The sequence below is a fragment of the Artibeus jamaicensis genome, unplaced genomic scaffold, assembly GCF_021234435.1.
Source record: "Artibeus jamaicensis isolate MK-2021 breed Jamaican fruit bat unplaced genomic scaffold, CSHL_Jam_final scaffold_537, whole genome shotgun sequence".
Taxonomy (NCBI): domain Eukaryota; kingdom Metazoa; phylum Chordata; class Mammalia; order Chiroptera; family Phyllostomidae; genus Artibeus; species Artibeus jamaicensis.
Genome location: NW_026522047.1, coordinates 40,321,155 through 40,339,091, shown reverse-complemented (window position 1 = coordinate 40,339,091; position 17,937 = coordinate 40,321,155). Strand labels below are relative to the sequence as shown.

Sequence of the window (17,937 nt, the reverse complement as noted above, 5' to 3'; positions counted from 1 at the left end):
CCGGGAGGTCTCAACTAGGGGGCGTGGTTATAAGCCAAACAAGGAAGTAGCTGGAGCACCTGAGGACACTAACCAATGATAGGGTTGAGCCCTGATCCGGAGAGGGCGGGGCCAGTGGGCTCAGAGGGCGTAGTCCTCGTTTCCCTTCCGCGGCCTGGTGTCGTCCGGGAAACGTAGTTATTCGACTAAGTAGGGGCAAGACTTCGTGGAAGGCGGGACTTCCGGGGGTGGACCCCCGGCGCTGGAGTCCGGCTGTCAGCTGACCGGTCGCCATCTCGTCCGCCATTTGCAAGTGCCGCGGAGCGTGAGGGGAGGGGATCGCGGCCTGCCCAGCGCATCCAGCCGCCGCGGCCGCCGCTGCCGCCCTACGGACCGTCGCCAGCCTGGTCTGGTAGCCCGCCCCGCAGCGGCGGCCGGCAGCGCAGCGCTCCACGGGCAGCAAGCGCGACTCCCGAACCCCCGCGCGGCACCCGGCCTCGGGCCTCCCGGGGCTGCTGCCTGCCGGCGGCCGCCGCGATGGCCCTCAAGATGGTCAAGGGCAGCATCGACCGCATGTTCGACAAAAACCTGCAGGACCTGGTGCGGGGCATCCGCAACCACAAGGAGGACGAGGTGAGCCGGGAGCGCCGCGCGGGGCAGGCCTGGCTCTGCCCGAGACCCCGATTTGCAACTTGCCCCGGAGGCCCCGCTCTCGGCTCGATCTTGCCTTCCCGCAGCCTGAGCGCCACACACCCGTGTCAACCCTGAGCCTCAGTTTATCCCCGAGTGCCGAAGGTGGCCCCAGACGAGATCCCGCAGGCCCCCAAGTCACGGTTCTCGGACACCCCATCCCCCACCCGTCCGTGTATCCGCTCGTCTGTAGGGGGACCTGCCACTGAATGGCCTCTCGGAGCCTCAGTTTACTCTTTCGGCGACGGGGCCCTCTTCCCCTTTGCCGCGGTGACCCCGGAAGAGACTTCGCAGGTCACCCCGAGTAGGGTCTCCAACTTTGAATGTGTGTCTGGATCATCTGTTTAAAATACGGGGCCTCCGGCCCCGCCCCAGGTCTCTAGACTCCTGGAGCACAATTGTGTCCACCGGTCGCCGCTGGAGGAACCACTTACGGGATTAGTACGAGTCCTGTTTGTTCTTTGGGGCCTGGCCCGGAACCAGTTCTTCCCGGGGGAGATGGGGTGAAGGCAGCGGGCGTCCCAGGCCCAAATCAGGACCCTGCTGAGGGATCCTGAAATGGCAAAGCCGACTTCAACTAGAAATTTAAAAAGCGGGGGCAAGAAAAGATTCTCCAGAAGTAAAATTATAACCATGGACACCATTGCCTTTCTCTCTCGCCTCCCCACCCCCAACCTGTGACCTAAATTTAGGAGAAATGAAGACAGTTAGTGGCCACCAGGCCTCTGGCTTCATGGAAGAGTCGCAAGTAGGCCCTTACATGATGAGACATTAAAGAAAGTGCCCGATTCTCTGGCTAGAGAGAGGCTACCCTGAGGGGAGCAGCCGTTTGATGCTCTGCAGGTCCCAGTACCAGATGCTAACCAACCTTCCTCAAAGTGGCGCCCAGGGAAGTCAGATATTACAGGTTAGAAAGTGCAAGGAAGTTGAAGTTGGTGAGAGGCTGAGTTCCAGCCTCTGGAACTTTTTCAGAAGAGGTGTGATCTCACTGAAATGTGATTAGGTTATTTTTCCTCGTTTCCATAACCCTTCCCGGGGTTTTACATCATTTTGGAAACTCTCCCTGATGGCAATGATTGCAAATGTGTATCTAACTCTTACCCTGATCTTTTGTTTTGAGTTGAAAGAGTAGTTGATTGTCCCTTATTACTGAGCAGTGGCTAAGCATATTTGATTTGCATCCTTAGATTTCTTTTTTTGTACTGATTTCCTCCCCCATTCATTGGATGTCACTGAGCAGCCTATTTGGGATTCTGAGGACAGGTCATGGTGTCTTTCTGGCAGAGAGACACATACTCCTGTTAGGGCATCTGGTTTTTTAGCAGAGTGTTCATCGTCACTGAGCAGTACCCTGACTTGTGCCTTCTTCATTTGGAACTAGTGGGGATTGATGGTGTCTTCCCCACAGGTTTGGGAACCCATTAAATGGGTATAGATGGTGGAAGCATTTTTCAAAAAGCACAGTCCAGGCTGGTGCTGAAAGCCCTCAAAAGTCACAGGTTTTCAAGTGGTCTCTGCCTCTGGCCTGTTGATCATTCCTGGCAGGACTGGCATCTAGTGCTGTGGTTTTTGTCATCAGAAGATCATCACGATTTCAGAGGTGTCACTTTTGACTCTAGACATTTATCTTTTTCCCTGAAGGAGCTTGGCTCATGACTACTGAGTTACTCTCCTAGTTTCCCACTCTCTCAGATAGGCTCTTTCCTCCCACCCCACCCCACCCCACACCAACTGAGACTTCAGAAAATTTGCTTTTTCTGCAGCAGTATACTTTCTCGCCAGAAGTTTGCTTTTTATAATAGACTTTAGCTTGAAATCTCTGCAGTATCAGAAATGAGGCTTATGTGTGGAAAGGCAGGGTGACTTAGTAGAACTTCTATGAAGTTCAGGCGATCTGAGTCCAAGTTCTTGGGCCTGTTTAACTGGGTAACCTGAGGAGAACGCCTGACCTGTTTCTCACCTGTAAAGTGGGGGCAACTGCTGCCTTTCCATCTAGCCAGTGCTTATGAGGATTCAGTGAGTAACGTAATGCAGGCTTCAGTGAGTACCGGGGCACCCCATCTCCCTAGCTATTTCCAGTTTTCAGCCTGTGACCCCTTAGTGGGTTATGAATTCAATTTAGTGGGTTCTGTTTAAAAAAAGAAGTAGCCCTAGCTGGTGTGGCTCAGTGGATTGAATGCCAGCCTGCGAACCAAAGGGTGGCCAGTTCAATTCCCAGTCAGGGCACATGCCCGGGTTGCAGGCCAGGTCCCCTATAGGGAGAGGCAACCACACATGGATGTTTCTCTCCCTCTCTTTCTCCCTCCCCCTGTATCTAAAAATAAATAAATCTGTTTTTTTAAAGGAAAGAAACTAGAAAATCACAGCCTGCATGTACATAGAATAACTTGTTTCTTTTTAAAAAAAATATTATTTATATATTTTTAGAGAGAGGGGAAGGAAGGGAGAAAGAAAGGAAGAGAAACATTGACGTGCGAGAGACACATTGATTAGTTGCCTCTTGCATGCCCCCAAACTGGTGACCTGGCCCCCAATCTAGGCATGTGCCCTGACTGGGAATCAATCAGCTGCCTTTCAGTTTGCAGGCCAGCACTCAATCCACTGAGCCACACCAGCTAGGGCAGAATAACTTGTTTCTTGAAACTTTTATTTCGATTTATGATACTAAGTGTGTATATGTGTGTCTTTGTATTGGGTTATCATGGAAAACATTCCTTAAAATGAGTTCCAGAAGTCTGAAAAAATAGTCTAATTTACACATTTCTGGAATGCGAATTTATTATCATTGTGATAAAGGCAAAAAGAATAATGTTGGCAGGTAGGGGGAAATCCACTTGTGAGTGTCCTTGCTTCTATAATAATATATTTTTTAAAGATTTTATTTATTTATCTTTAGAGGGGAAGGGAAGGAGAGAGGGAGAGAAACATCAATGTATGGTTGGCTCTCGTGTGTCCTCTGCTGGAAATTGGCCTGCAATCCAGGCATGTGCCCTGACTAGGAATCGAACTGTGGTTGTTTGGTTTGCAGGCCCGCGCTCAATCCACTGAGCTACACCAGCCACGTCATAGTAATCTTTTTAAAAAAAATTGATTAGAGAGATTGAAAGAGACAGAAACATTGCTTTGTTGTTCCACTTATTTATGCTTCTTTGGTTGCTTTTGTATGTGCCCTGACCTGGGATCAGACCCTGTAACCTTAGTGTATTTGAAACAGTGCTCCAGCAAACTGAGCTAGTGTGTCCAGGGCCTGTTTTTACTTCTGAAAGTTGGATATGATTAGGGAGAAAACCCAGTTGGCTTAATATTTTATTCTCGTGGGCACTTTTCATATTTGAGGGAAAGCTTTTTTTTTTTTTTAATCGATTTTAGAAAGAGAAAATGGGTAGGGGGGAGGAGTACCAATTTGTTTCATTTACTATGTGTGCCCTCCCTGGGATCGAACCTGCAACCTTGGCATTTCAGACAATGCTCTAACTAACGGAGCTACCTGGCCAGGGCTTTCAAAACTTTTTCTGTTAATCTTTATAAAACTATACCTATAACTTTCTGTAATAAGTTCAGTGTTTATTAAAGTCAAAAGGGACAACACCTCTCCCTGTGAATCAGTTTGGTGTCTGTACTTGAGATTTTTCTTTGCATAGAAATCAGGGGTGATTCTGAATATAGATTAAGATTCTGCTGTGACTTGCTGTATGTAGAGCAGTCTCACTGACAGCTTTCTGTGTCAGCATAGGAAGACCCTCTTATTAGTTTATTTAGCTAGTCCCCCTTAAATGGGCATTTAAGTTGTTCCAGTTGTTTGCTGTTTGGGGCTGCGGTTCACTCTGTTGGGTACAAGCTCTACATGTACCTTGCACTATTTGGATAGAATAGGTTCTGGAAAACGTTGTGTTGGCAGCTGCCGAGTTGCTTCCTGGTGCTGAGTACCCAGTGACTGGCCATTCTCCCTTTGCCTTTGCTTTTGTAATTTAATTTAGACCTCTCACCTCGAATCGCCCTGCACTTTCCAAGGCTCCTGAGGTTTGTAGCCCCTCTTAAGACCTCAGCTACTGAGTATAATTGACTAGGAGCCTAGCTGCTCAGCTTTGAAGTCCATCACCTTGTGTTCCAAAGGCCATGCTGCTACTCTCCAGGGCCACCTAGGCAGGTGACTGATTGGCCTTGCTGACTTTTCCTTAGGCACTCTTGTCCAGTCTTTCCTCCCTGGTCCATCACTCTTCCAGATCCCCATGGTCTTCTCCCAGGTCCCTCTCATTTCCTCTCACAGGAGTTGTCCCCAACAATATCCAGGCACAGTAACACCATCTTGGGGTCAGCTATTAGTGGGGGGCCCTGGGTTTCTACCCATGTTTACTGGCCTGGCTCCCTGCCACCAACCTCCGAAGCCCATGCTGACACTAGAGCATGACTCTGAGAAATGCCTCACCTTATGTCCTCTGGAGCTAACGTTACCTGTTGTTCAGGAACCCGAGGTTGGGACTGGCACTCTGGACTAGCTTAGTCCTCTAGGTGGATTACCTGTGCTCATGTATGTAAGGATGGGCCTCCTCCTTCTGAGGCTCAGGCAGCTGTGCTGCTGCTGCTGCTGCCGTTCTGTCCACGAGTGGGCCTGGCCTCTCCATCCCATGGTCTCTTTGCTGTGCTTGCAGAGTCTGTGGCTTCCTGCCTCCTGGTCTTGATCTCCCCACCGGCCTTAGGTGACCTGACTGATCAGCTAAATAATGGCCCCCAGAGATATCTCCAAACTAGTCCTAGGACCTGTGGCCATGTCACCTCACATGGTAGAAGGACTTTCCAGGTGGAATTAAGTCAAGGCTCCTGAGACAAGGGAGGACCCTGGATTCCCTGCAGAGCTCAGTATGATCATATGGGTCCTTGTAAGGGGGAGGCAGGGGGGTCAGAGTCAGACAGAGGTGGATGAGGCTGTACTGCTGGCTATGAAGATGGAGGGAGAGGGCCACAAGCCAAGTATGTGGCTCCTTCACAAACTGGAAAATACCAAAAATGGTTCTCCTGGAGCCTCTGGAAGACCTGTGTCAGACTCCTGACCCCAGAACCATCAGAGAATAAATGTGTGTGGTTTAATATACAGAATGTGTGATGGCTGCAGAATATTATAGCAGCTGCAGGACACTGACCAGCCTGCTGGCCTTTGAGTCTCACTGACTTCCCCCAGTTGACTTCCCACAGCCACTGCTCCCTGGGCCTAAGCCCTGAAGTGTTGCAGTTACACATACACTGCCCCATACCACAACCTCTCGTCCCTCCGAACATCAGCCTGTAGATGCTCTTCTGCTACCATTGTATTCACTGTCTACCTCGAACAACACCAGCCCTGGATTGATCCATCATGCATCCTGTCCCCACTTATGCTGGAAAACTCCATGTTGCCAGTTATGGCATAAATCATAGAGATGTAATTAATTACAGCATTGGGAGTAGAGTCAGGAATATCATAATAAGTGTGTGTGGGGACAGATGGCTGTTAAGACTTATGGAGTGATTACTTTGTAAGGTATGTAAATGTTGAATTACTGTCTTGTACATCTGAAACTAGTGTAATACTGTGTGTCAATTACAACTAAAAATAAATTCAGAATAATACCAAAAAAAAAACAAGATAATTCTAAATTAAAAAAAAAAAAAGCCCATTGTGTAGACTGGGCCTATCTGTAGAGATGCCCTCCAGAACTGGGCCCGGGCACCACCAGGGGCCTTTCTAGTGGTCTTCCTGTTCTGCACAAAGACTCCCTCAGCCTTCCACATGCTTCTCAAACTACCCACTTCCTCCTACTGGGTACACTTTTCCTGTTTTTACTGAGACCACAGAAGCCATTTGGGGTTCTTCATTTTTTTTAAAAGATTTTACTTATTATTATATAGAGGGGAAGAGAAGGAGAGAAACATCCATGAGTGGTTGCCTCTCATACATCCTCTACAGGGACCTGGCCTGCAACCCAGGTATATGCCCTGACTGGGAATTGAACCAGTAACCCTTTGGTTCAAGGCCGGCACTTAACCCACTGAGCCACACCAGCCAGGGTTTGGGGGGGGTTCTTCATTTTGCTACTGTTTCCCCAAACCTGCAGGTCCTGGTGTCTTTCCACTGTGGGTTCTGACTCTAGTGCAGTAGTTCTCACTGTGTGCTTCTGCTCCGGGGGACACTGGGTGATGTTGGGAGTGTGGCTTTGAGCTTGTCAGCACCTTGAAATCTACTGCAGGGCTTTAGGAAAACACAGACACTCTGGGCCTCTCCCTGAGAGATCCTGACCACTAGTCCATGGAAGGCCAGGGAGTCCAGATCTTTTGCAAGTGGCCCAGGTAACTCTGCCTGAGCAGCCAGGCTTGAAATGGCTGTTTTATTGCAGCCCTGAGGGGTTCATCTGTGAAGGATGTTTGTGTTCTGTGTTCCAAATTAAATTCCGTGACAATAGGTTGCCCCACTCTAGCAAATACCTAAGGCTCTGCCCCTTACAACATTACAGGCACCCTGAGGGGGGAAAAATGGCCCAAATGAAAGAAGAGATCAAAGCTCCAAAAATAGAACTAAGCAATGTAGAGATAGCCAACCTATCAGATGCAGACTTCAAAACACTAGTTAGTAATCAGGATGCTCACGGAAATGGTTGAGTATGGTCTCAAAATAGAGGAAAAGGTGAAGGCTATGCAAAGTGAAACAAAAATATACAGGGAACCCACAGTGAAGGGAAGGAAACCAGGACTCAAATCAGTTATTTGGAGAAGGAAGAAATAAACATTCAATCAGAACTCAATGAAGAAACAAGAATTCAAAAAAATGAGGAGAGGCTTAGGAACTTCTGGGACAACTTAAACATTCCAACATCCAAATCATAGGGGTGCCAGAAGGAGAAGAGGAAGAGCAAGACATTGAAAACTTATTTGAAAAAGAAATAAAGAAACTTCCCCAATCTGGCAAAGGAAATAGACTTCCAGGAAGTCCAGGAAGCTGAGAGACTCACAAAGAAGTTGGACCCAAGGAAGCACACACCAAGGCACATTATAATTACATTACCCAAGATTAAAGATAAGGAGAGAATCTTAGAAGCATCAAGAGAAAAGAGACAAGTTATCTACAAAGAAGTTCCCATAAGACTATCAGCTGATTTCTCAAAAGAAACCTTACAGGAAGAAAGGCCTGGAAAGAAGTATTCAAAGTCATGAAAGAAGGCCCTATATCCAAGATTATTCTATCCAGCAAAGCTTTCATGTAGAATGGAAGGGCGGCCCTGGCTGGTGTGGCTCAGTGATTGAGTGCTCGCCTGTGAAGCAGAGTCACTGGTTTGATTCCCAGTCTAGGGCACATCCCTGGGTTACAGGCCAGGTCCCCAATAGGGGGTGTACCAGCGGCAACTAAACACTGATGTTTCTCTCCCTGTCTTTCTCTTTCCCTTCCCCTCTCTAAAAATAAATAAATAAAGTATTTTCCCCCCAAAGAAAAAACCCAAAAAAGAAAGGAAGAGCAGATAAAGTGCTTCCCAGACATGGTAAAGTTAAAAGAGTTCATCATCACCAAGCCTTTATTATATGAAATGTTAAAGGGATTTATCTAAGAAAAAGAAGATAAAGCTATGAACAGCAAAATGAACAAACTCATACCTGTCAACAGGTGAACATAAATAAAACAAAAACTAAGCAAACAACTAGAACAGGAAAAGGATCACAGAACCTTTATTAGTAGGGTTATTAGTAGGGAGGGGAAGGGAGGAGAATGGGGAATAAGGTACAGAGACTAAGAAGCATGAATGATAGGCACGAAATAGACGGGGTGGTTAAGAATGGTGTAGGAAATGGAGATGCCAAAGAACTTAAATGTACAACCCATGGATGTGGACTAAGGGGAGTGAATACTGGTGGGAGAGGGGGCGCAGGGTGAGGGAGAAAAAAAATGAGGCAACTGTAATAGGATAATCAATTATATATATATATATATATATATATATATATATATTTTTTATATTTTTTTTTTTTTTAAGACTTCTAGACATACACATGTGGGGGATTTTAGGGGACATTTAGGGAAAAGGAGTTGAGTGCCAGGGCAGGCTCTGCCCAGGGTAGGAAGAAGAGGCTGGCCCTGGCGGATGAAGGCTGGAGGAGAGGAGTGTCATCTGAGCAGATGTGTGGTGGCAGAAGTGGGTTCTGAACACACAACTTTTACAGAGTCTCTGTGTAACAGAATGCCGGCCTCTATGCAGTTGTGAAACATAACGTGGACCCGATAGCCCACTGCCAAAACTCCCAGTGCCAGAGTTGGGTAAAAAAGAAAAGAAGGGTTTATTTAAAAGTTATACAAATTTAGAATAATGGTGGAATTCTACCTTCAAGTCCCACTCCCTTTAAAATACTAACACACAGTCACTCCTGCCTCCATTTTGCCACATTAGGCCAATTAGAGGCACCATCTCTCAGGAGAAAAATAAAACAGAAATTTGCAGCTCGGCATTCACCCAGTCTGTTTAGCAACTCAGGCATCTCCCATTAATCCATGCTTGTCCCACAGCTCCCCAACACCATCAGCCGTGTTACTGGGTTCTTCAGCTCTTAACCCAAAACTGTGTGGTACCACTTCGTGGCAGGCAGGTGGGAGTCCTGCACCTTTTAAACCCACATGGCCAAGAGGGAATGGCTGCCACGCTTAACTTAAATCCCGGCCCTGAAAAGATATTTAAAATCTAGAATGAAAAATTCTAAAATGTAAGTTGCTACATCTGTGATTTTATAAAATTCTACAAATTAAAATTTCTCAGTGATTTTGATAGAAACTACCAGGAGGAGCCAGAACATCAAACTTTACAGATTTTCAAATTCACCCCAATTGAGTTTTTGAAAACAAGCTATAATTTGTTGATAGGCGCAGTCCACATAGGCATTTGCTGCTGCCACTAGTGAAGTTAATCTGAAGGAAGGAGCTTTCTATGTTAGACGTGGCAGGTTCTTCCATGCAACTGACTAAATATCAGCAAATATGATGTCTTTAAAATCGCTAAAGTAGTCATTAATAATGTTACAAATTGGAATCTCCATCTGAAAATAATTCTCCACCCTCTGGAGCTATGGGGATTTTCTTATATATTACCTCCTATTGCAGAGAAAGCCATTGCAGTCTGCTTCTTTAAAAAAAACCAATCACAAAAGCAACATGCATTCTCTACTCACAGACAGCAAGTCCCGCAGCATCTTGGACTCCATGAATCTGGTCCCAGCTCCAGGCAGGCCCTGGTGTCATCTAGGGGCAGGTGGCAGCTCAGCCAAGCCCTTCCTAAATGCATAGGATCCTCCTGGCCAGCAGCACATCCTTCGGGAAGAGAGTAGCATAGCTAGTATATAGGTAGAGGAGACAGGCATCCTCAGAGAGATGTATTAGAAATGCTTCTGCTACTTCTAGGGCCAAAAGGGCCTGGGCTTGCCAGTTGAAGTCCATGCCATGGGGGGATTTAATACATATTTTTTTCTTGCCAGGTGGCTGATGGGGTTCTTCCTTAACAATAGGTGTGTGGTCTTCTGAAGATTTCAGATCTCCTTCAGAACCAAATGTCTGTCTCTGGTGACCAGCTTGACTGAAAGGGTTTCGAGCTTACATTTCTGTGGTGTGGGTCCATGGCTGACACAGAGGACCCTGGGCCCACAGTTGCTTCCCTGCCGTATGGGTTCTGGGGTAAAGGCTGACATCTTGAGGGAGGGGGTGGTCTAGGAGCACCACAGCCTCATGGGCCCACTGGGGTAGGTCCCATGCAATTTGCCTTGGGATAGGTCCCATGCGTGCTGCCTTGGGTTCAAATGGCCTGTCCATTTGGTGGTTTTCTGTTACTTTTTCTCTTTAAATGTCCTCTTTTTTTTATTCACTGTGAGTATATATTTTTTTGTGTTCTATGAGAGCATGATTACAGTTGCTGGATTGGATTTTTGTATTTTAATTTCCACATCTCAGTTCTCTCAGGGCCTGTCTTCATTGGTGGTCTTCTTGAATTTTTCTGTTTCTTATTTTGAATAATTTTGAATTGTATCCTTGACATTGCAAATAGGACATTGTAGAGACTCTGGATTCCATTGTGTTCTCTGAGTATTGATTCTGTGGGGAGGGGGATTTGTTTAGTGGGCAGTTGATTCATCTGGGCTGAAACTCCAGCTCTGCCTCTCTTACAAGGGCGCAAGGACTGTGAAACAGTTTTTGTGGGGTTTTTTTTCCAGCATCGGCTGGGTTGTGTAGAATGTGCCTGCATGTATATAGTTCTGGTGTCGGCCAGAAATTTGGGAGGAGTTTATATGCAGAATGGGGAACCATCGTCTCTCCTCTGGGATTTCCCTCCTCACCTTTCAGTGGCCATGTTCACCCTAAACTTTGCTATGATTCTTTTTTTTTAGATTTTATTTATTTTATTTTTGGAGGTGGAAAGGGAGGGAGAAAGAGGGAGAGAAACATCATTGTGTGGTTGCTTTTCACACACCCCCTACTGGCGACTCAGCCTGCAACCCGGGCATGTGCCCTGACTGGGAATTGAACCAGTGGCCCTTTGGTTCACCAGTATATGGTGCTCAATGCACTGAGCAACACCAGCCAGGGCGCTGGCATGATTCTTGAAGCCAGTTAGCTGGACACAGGTTTCCTCTCTCTGTCTTAACTTCTCTGCCTGACACTCAAGATAAAAGCTGCAACGAACAGGACATTGCCCATGCTTTTGCTTGCTCTCCAGTGTGTCTGGATAATTGTTGTTAAACAATGTTTGTAAAGAGCTTGGTGTGGTGGGAGTTACTCAGACGTTGCAGGAAGTGGACTGACCCTGCCTGGCCCTCCCAAGAGCTGACATAGGTTGGTGGACCGCACCGTGTGTCATCAGCCAGTGAATATTTGGGTTGTTTCTGCTTGGAGCTGTCACAAGTTGTACATTCAAGTGCTTTTGTGTCTTGAGCACCTGTATCAGGGATTTCAGGATCCACCTGGGAGCAGGCACTGTGTTTACCCTTTTTATTTTTTTATTTTTTGTCCTCACCTGAGGATGTTTTTTTAAAAGATTTTATTTATTTATCTATCTTTAGAGGGGGAGGGAAGGAGAGAGGGAGAGAAATATCAATATATGGTTGCCTCTCATGCGTTCCCTGCTGGGAACTGGTCTGCAGCCCAGGCATGTGCCCTGATTGGAAATCGAACCGTGGTTGTTTGGTTCGCAGGGCTGGTGTAGCTCAGTGGCTGTACTGTTCACTTCCCATTTGCTGTGTTTGGCTGCTTTCTCCAACACTTGTAATTGTCTTCTTATTCTTTCCCTTTTAAATCATTAATAGTTGTGATCCAGAGGATAGGAAGGGGTCATCTGTGTGCAGGGACAGGAGCTGAGGTCCCCTGAATGGGATTGAGTAATCTGAAGCCTGTTGGAAGGATATGGTGGCATTTGTTCCATTGTACCAACTCCTGATCGTGAAATATTCATAAACCATTCCGTAGCCCACAGCACTCAGGCAGTTCTTTTCTCTTTGGGACTGCTGAGACGGCTGAGGGTCTCAGGCTATGGTCCAGGGTGCCATATGAATGGCGGGAGCTGCTTGGGCCTCCCTCAAAGAATCAAGCCTGGAGTACACAAGGTAGCATTTGCAGCACTTGGAGCGGAGCCCGCTGTCTGCTGTTGCCTTGTGTGCTTGCTTGCCTGGTCTCTGGGAGGCAGGTTCTCTGGATGGCGCAGCAAGGAAACAAGAAATCCTGCTCCCAGCTGGACAGTTCTTGTTGGTATTGGTCAAATAACTGAGCGGGGCTCCTTATGCTTCATGGAGCACTGGACGGACTCATTCTGGGCCCAATGATGACCACTCCTTGCCTCGCAGCAGGTTTCGGTTCTCTTTGGTATGTCTCCCAAGTGGGGAGGAATAGGAGCCTTGCACCTTGCTGCTCCCAGTAGGCACATCGCTTGCTCTGAACTCTGTGGATCAGAACTGATGCAGGTCAAATCTTTTTTGAATGGTGTTTTAGGAGATGTTTTGAGTTAGCAAGGAAACCCAAGGGAATTGAAAACTTATAGGTAAACAAACCCCTGTACCCATATGACCATAGTAGCACTGTTCACAAGAGCCAAAAAGTAGGAAGGATACAAGTGACCACAGAGGCATGGAGAGACATAGTGTGGTCTATATGCGCACTGTGGTCTGTATGCACACAGTGTCCATCCACAGGACAAGCACAGTGGCGTCTGTCTGCACCTGGTGGAATCAGAATGAAGCACTGATGCTTGCTACAGCTTTGAAGAGCCTTGAGATCATTCTCAGAAAGGCAAGGGAGTCACAGACAGAGATGTCTGGTCAAGCTCACTCTGCTTCAAGAGAGGCTGCAAGCTCTGAGGAATGGGACCCAGGAGCTTGGAGAGGATTAGGCCGAGTGTGCAGCCAGCTGGGCGTGCTTGGTGCCCTGGGAGCACCTGGATGCCTGGGGCCCCAAGGGCAGTCGGGCTTCTCACAGCCCATCTTCACCTAGCCCTCACCCAGCCTGGCTCCTTATCTGTACCCTCACAGGTGCACATACCCCATTGTCAATGTAGTCTGGCCTGCCTGTGCTTTATAAGTACCTTGACATTGCTCCTGGGCAGCCACAGGGCCTGGCCCTTCCTCCCCCTCAAACACAATTTTGTATACTGCAATTAAGTAGAATGGAACCAGCACTCTGCAGTCCGCACCAAATAACTTTATTGGGCTGTTGGGCCTCTGGCCCTTTTCTGTAGGAGCAAGGCTGGACCCTAGTGCCTGGTTGCTGTCTTTCACAGCTGGTGCCCCCACACCACATCCCTTAGCATACTGAAATGTCTTTTCAAGTAACTTTATTAGGTGTGGAACTCAGTGGCTTTTATTATGTTCACAGCTGTGCGACTATCACAAAATCAGTTTTAGACTATTCCACTGTCCCAAAAAGCAAGTCCTCCCCATCAGTGGTCACCTCATCCTACGCCCCAGCCCCTGGCAACCCCGAGTCTACTTCCTGTTTCTAGATTTGCCTGTTCTGGACATTTAACGTAGATGGAATCAAATAATACTGTGACCTTTTGTTTTGGGTCTGGCTTCTTTCTGAAATAATTATTCTTAATTGTTTTAGCCAGGCACTCATAATTTCTCTCTTTTCCTTTCAGGCAAAGTATATCTCTCAATGCATTGATGAAATCAAGCAAGAATTAAAGCAGGACAACATCGCAGTCAAAGCGAACGCCGTCTGCAAGCTGACGTATGTGAGTGCTCAGGCGGCGCTTCCATGCATTGCCCTTGTCCTGCATCCCTCGTGCTGTCGGGCTGGTCATCAACTTCAGCTTCAGTCCATTTATCCCTCCATCTCTCTGCCCACCATCCATTTGACTATCTGTGTGTCCATCCCTCCATCCATTGGTCCACTATTTGTCTGTCTACCTGCTAAATATTAATTGATTCCATCAGCTCCAGGCACTGGCCTCAGGCACACAGGGCTAATTCTTAACAGTCAAGGGAGAGGTGAGCAGTGATCAGATGGCACAGGACATGGTGGAGATGCCAACCCAGCTGGCCCAGAGTCCAGTGGGGCCTTTACCTTCAGTTTCCATTTGGGCTATGCTGAGAAGCCTGTTGGGTGGAGCTCTGAACCATCCTGGGCACTTTCTCTGCAATGTTCCCTGCGGTATCTGACCGCAGTCCCTCGTCGGTGTGGGAGCCTGGGCCAGGCATGCCCCTCCTAGCTTCTTTCTTAGTCAGGGATGGGAGACTTGGGGTTTGCAAGGGTGGAGATCCCATCGCATTGTAGGTTTCATGGATATCGTTGTGGGAACTTGAACCAGTACACAGGGTGCTAGGATTTCAGATGCAGACATTTATCCTCCTGTAGTATTTGTTACTAACCTCGTAACCAATTAGGTAACCTTGTTACTACCCTTGTAGTCTTCATAATGAAGACTAACTCATCAGAGGAAAAGAAATGCCCAGGGTGTGTATTGGGCGAAGCCTGCACATTGAGAATATAATGGCATGTGTCCTTCCTTCTGGGAGCTGGGATGCAGATGTTAGGGCTTAGGCTTTGGCCTGTGAGTCACTTTCTCCCTCCCAACAGTTGCAAATGTTGGGATATGACATCAGCTGGGCCGCTTTCAACATCATAGAAGTGATGAGTGCCTCCAAGTTTACGTTCAAGGTGAGTTTGGGGCTGAACCCTGTGGTGATGGGGACTAGGGCAGGGTGGGTCCCTGGTGGAGGAGGGGCCCCTTGGGCATCTTTGCAGTTCATCCATGGCCAGAGGCTGCACTGTGAAAAAAACCAAAATAACAAAGAAACACTAGTGACGTTCAGTGACTGAGCCTAATAGGCAGCCACCAGGCAGAAGCCCCAGGACTTTTGCTGACCTGCCCCCAAGCCTGGTGCGGTTAAAAGCCATCCTTGTCATGTATCTTGGTCCTTCCTGCACAAACCCTGTCCAGCAGAGGCAGCCACAAATTGTGGATTGCCTTGTAGCTCCAAACAGTTTGCCCTGGGCCAGTCATAGGCAGCATCTGACATTGATCTACAGCAGAAAGTCCCTTCCAAGAGGCCCAGAACCAACACACCCAGTAGCGGGCTTCAGACAATATCAGAGCAGGATCCACTTAGCTTCACAAGCAGCATATCCAAAGGGAGAATCCTGGCACCAGAACCTGCTGGGGCGAATTCTGCTTCATGTGGTCAAACTAGCCACTCAAATGTCTCACCTCCAGTTTTTGTCAAATTCTTTATTAACATTATTTACATAATGTTAATATGTAAATATTTTATGTAACATATATGTTAATATGTTACACGTTTTTCTTTCAGTTTTAAGTAATATCTGAAATTACGAGTTTATAGGATTGGTTATATATTTTAAAATACAAATTAAAATAAATTTGTAACTCCTCAAAATAAAAAACCAAACACCGATGATCTCACCCAGAGGCTATCACTTGGCCCCTTGTCCTGTGCCTCTTAGTCATCTTCTGAGGGGTCCTACTCATGAGCAGTTTGGGACACTGCTTTCTTCTCACTTCATAGTATAATATAAGCATGTCTCCTGCTGTAGTACATCTTCTCAAAAACTGTTTTGTACTCTGTGGTCCATTTGAGGGTGTTCTGGGATTTTCCTGGGTTGGCTCAGTTGTCAGTGAGAAGGCACACCAGCCAGGCAGTAAGGCCATTCCAGCCCTGAGCACCTACTTGTGGGTCTCTGCTGTGGTCAAGCCCAGGCTCCTTCCAAAGGATGCAGTCGTCCTGCCTACTGGTTACTCTTGCAGAAACAAAATGCCACGTTTGCCGAAATTGGGATGGTGCTCTGCACGTGTATTAAAGCATCATACACCTGTGTGAGTGTGACTAGGTAACCATGTCAGCCTGGCAGAGAGGTTTGAGTCCTAAAAACAATAGCACTTCAGATGACGTACTGCATTTGATCATAAAAGCAGTCCCTGGTTGACAAGATACGTTAGTAACAGGACTCCATGGTTTGGCAAACCTTAAAGGAACATCTTGTTTCAAAGATTGTATGCTCCTCCTCATGGAGTTTTAAAGACTCCTGGCTTGGATTTTGAATGACTTCCCATGCCCACCCTCCTGTGGCCCCCAGGGCAGGGGCTGCTTGGTGCCAAGCTCAGGAGAAGGGCTAGGGGTGTCCAGGAAGGCTGCATGGTCCCCTTGTCTTACCTCTAATGCCCTTGTTTGTTCAACCTGACAGCGAATTGGCTACCTCGCTGCTTCCCAGTGCTTTCATGAAGGGACTGATGTCATCATGCTGACGACAAACCAGATTCGCAAGGTAGGCTACCCTTCCATAGGTCCCGCAGTCTCCTAGGTCCCATGTGAATGTCTGTTCACACTGTTTTTCTTTCACTCGTGTGTGAATAGAAAGCACTAAGGCCAGCAAGATCTTACTGTCACAGTTCTCTTATCGAGCAGACAGTCTTCTGCTTTTGGACACGTCATTCCCAAGATGCACCCACACATGGAAAGCAGGTCTCTCTTTTGCCTGGGTGGGTGGAAGAGATGGAGGCTCATTGGACTGCCCTCTTCTTCTTTTCACTTCTTGGCATTGGAGAGCTGCCTGCATGCATGGTCCTGTCCTGTCTAGTCCTGTCCCTCTTGGAGGAGCGCCTGTTGACATTACATACCCTTCCCAGTGTGTGGGTTTTCTGCCCACTGGGTCTTTCTGTCATACCATGTGTATATTTCAGTTACATGTGAGTTATGTTTTAAAATGGGCTCTGAAGACTGCTGAGTAATAGATTTCTTTCTTGGCCTCAGTACTTTGAGCATCTTTTGTTCCCTGTGTTCGGAGGGGTGTCACCGAGAATCTGAGAACCACAGGGTCCCAGACCACAAGTTAGAGGCAGTAGCCCAAGTTTCTTAGTGGCTGAGTGCCAGGGCCAAATCCCAGTGAGCTCTGGTCACCCCACATGGTGACCTGGGAATGAGCTCTTGGGTAGACACCATGGGCAGGCAGCTGACTGTGCTGGCATAAGCCAGGTACTAGTGCTGGCTGGGACAAGATGTAGGTTTGAAAACTTAACTCTGCCATGCTCACAGTTTGGGTTGGCGGTGGGGATAGCAACTAGTGACTGTGGGCCAGGTTGCGAGGTACCGCAGGGTATTCCAGATGCCGTGGGGCTGCAAGGGGTGAACTTGACTAATAGTGGCCTTGGAGAGGAGGTGAGGTAGGAGTGACAAGCATTCTGGATGTGGGGTGTCAGGACAGTAAATGGAGTGGGGGGGCGGGTAGAGGGGCTTTGGCCACCTGGGTAGCTAGACACCAGCCCACCTGCTGAGGCCCAGCTTTGGTTTTCCTGCTGGCCATCTCTATACAAGCCTTATCCCCTCGATTTAGACAGATATTTGTCACCAGTTCAGATTGAGATGTGTTAGATCTCTTAGATCACTTAGATCTCTTCTGCTGGGGAGATGATCCAAACCTGAGAATGTCCTCATAATAAGGAAATGATACATCCTATTATAGCAGGACCAGGGCAGGTGACTTTGACCTCCACCTCTGCCTCCTCTACCTGTTGCCATCTCAGCCTAGCTCACAGGGTCCTATCTTTTATGAAGCCACAGCCCCGTCCACCTCTACCATTTGTCTCCATTCACATCCCCAATGTTGGCAGTCCTGTATGTGCCATTTTAAATGAACCTGAGACTTAGGGAACACAGTTGCCACAGACATGCCCGCCAGGGCTGGGGTTTCTCCCACTTAAACGACAACTGAGTGTCCTCTCCACATGCCCCCGTTTCTGAGAAGCCCCGTGACATTCCCCGTGGTGT

At 47.7% G+C, this 17,937-nt stretch overlaps 1 protein-coding gene across 2 annotated transcripts in view; it reads left to right on the top strand.

The window, feature by feature from the left end:
• The first annotated feature begins 263 nt into the window (after positions 1-263).
• AP3D1 (adaptor related protein complex 3 subunit delta 1) overlaps positions 264-17,937 on the top strand; it is a 41,691-nt gene continuing 24,017 nt past the window's right edge. The window contains exons 1-4 of one of the 2 annotated variants that reach the window (XM_037137912.2): positions 264-612; positions 13,791-13,886; positions 14,732-14,812; positions 16,358-16,438. In XM_037137912.2, coding sequence (XP_036993807.2) covers positions 517-612; positions 13,791-13,886; positions 14,732-14,812; positions 16,358-16,438 — 354 coding nt within the window. In that variant the 5' untranslated portion in view covers positions 264-516. Of the gene's footprint in view, positions 613-13,790; positions 13,887-14,731; positions 14,813-16,357; positions 16,439-17,937 lie in introns of those variants that run through there. The other variant, XM_037137922.2, reaches the window with a different exon arrangement.